This window comes from Charadrius vociferus, unplaced genomic scaffold (genome assembly GCF_000708025.1).
Source record: "Charadrius vociferus isolate BGI_N301 unplaced genomic scaffold, ASM70802v2 scaffold259, whole genome shotgun sequence".
Lineage (NCBI taxonomy): Eukaryota > Metazoa > Chordata > Aves > Charadriiformes > Charadriidae > Charadrius > Charadrius vociferus.
Window position 1 is genome coordinate 3,503,677 of NW_009661368.1, and position 1,635 is coordinate 3,505,311.

The window sequence follows — 1,635 nt, forward strand, 5'->3', positions numbered from 1 at the left end:
TGCCACGACCCTGAGGTGTCATCACCTGTAAACAAAAGAAACAGGTTCACAGAAACAGCACATCATCTGCTTTACATTAATAACTGAAAAATAACCAAGATTTAAATTACTATCCCTTCAGAAAATTACACCAGTCTCCTCTTAATGTATTAAACACTGCTACAAATCTATAATACAATTCAATGGATACCGCTGGAATTCTGTGCAAGAAGCTGCACTTTTCAAGCCTCCTCTTCCGTCACGTAAGACAGAGTTCCCAGGGGGATCTAGTACCACAAAAGCCTCGCCAGGCTCAAACTTTTGTAACAGAAATTAAGATTACAGTTCTTCCACTCCACCGATTTCTTACATCACATTGATACCAAGAATTAAAAGCCACCCCAGAATATACCGGATGACTCTTTTTTAGCAGGTCGCAACATCTCACCTGTTGGGATGGTCCTCCCACTCCTCTTACAGGGCCGGCTAATCCCGCTGGAGCCTGCGGCATGGGTGCACCAGCCGGCACTCCCCTCCCTGCTGCTCTCCCAACTCCAGGTCCTCCAGCAGCTCCAGCAAGAGGCACCCGGGCAATTCCAGTCTGAAAACAGACCCCCCCAAAAAGAAAGATTTGCCAAAACAGAAGTCCTCATATCCTAGGGGTGCCCACAGCCCTCCTCTGTCCCATTAATGTCTGAGCCCACAAAGGCATTAGAACTGCCTGCAGTAAAATTTGTTGGACCTTGTCACAACAACATGGGGAAGTGCAGGACATACTGTAGTAGTATTCTCCTGCAATGAAGCAAGTTTATCAGATGTCCCTTCCCTTTCTCCTTAGCTCTGCGCTCATTGTCCTTACATCTTTTGGAGGTGGTCCTTCAACTGTCATGGACACCAGGTTTTCTCCTCGCAGCAACACAAGACCAAGGACTCGTTTCTCTTCCCGCTCAGGCTGTTTTGAATTTTTAGGTCTAGTGAAGAGAAAGAAAACATTGCAAAGTGCAGAGAAAAAAACAAAATCAATGGTACCCTTTGAATTTGCAATAGAATATATGACGAGGTTACTCCAGAGGGGAGAATCTACCGTAAAAAACACATCTCTGTGCACCTCACACTAAGTACACAGAGTAGATTAAACACAAGATGCATATTGTCTCCATGGGTTTTTTTTCCCCCCATGATGCTTAACTGTGACAGTGATTACACCGGCATCATGTAAAAGTCTGTTTCAGTTATTAGGAAAGAATGGACACAAAGCGTCCCCTGAACCGCGGCAGTTTTGGGATTTGACAAACGAGAGTTAAACCCATGACTTATTTCAGCAGAAACCGGCAGCAGACGTTGCACCGCCTCACGGCTCCGTGCGGGCAGGCGGCCTCGGGCCGGGCAGCGGGGCTGGGGAGAGGGGGCGGGACGCGGGGGAAGCCCGGTGCTGCCGGTGCTCCCACCGCCCGGAGAGGGCCGCACTTCTCACTTGATCTTGCGGAACTCGTCGCAGTCGCAGAGGATGAGGTTCATGTGCTTGTCGAAGGCCTTGAAGGTGCCGATGAAGACGCGGCCGTCCTGCAGGATGCACCGCATGCGGTAGTCGATGTGCTGCAGCATCTTGCTGCTCTTCCCCACCGTCTGCAAGAGACCGCCGTTACACCGGGCGCC

At 49.6% G+C, this 1,635-nt stretch overlaps 1 protein-coding gene across 1 annotated transcript in view; it reads right to left on the reverse strand.

Annotated features, from left to right (window-relative positions):
* The window catches only part of SNRPB (small nuclear ribonucleoprotein polypeptides B and B1), a 3,714-nt gene that overhangs the window by 814 nt on the left and 1,265 nt on the right, over positions 1 to 1,635 (reverse strand). The window contains exons 2-5 of the mRNA XM_009893510.1: positions 1,454 to 1,605; positions 839 to 950; positions 428 to 580; positions 1 to 25 (exon numbers count right to left, since the gene is read on the reverse strand). The exon at positions 1 to 25 is cut by the window's left edge and continues 108 nt beyond it. Of these exons, the coding sequence (XP_009891812.1) occupies positions 1 to 25; positions 428 to 580; positions 839 to 950; positions 1,454 to 1,605 (442 nt within the window). The remainder of the gene's footprint in view (positions 26 to 427; positions 581 to 838; positions 951 to 1,453; positions 1,606 to 1,635) is intronic.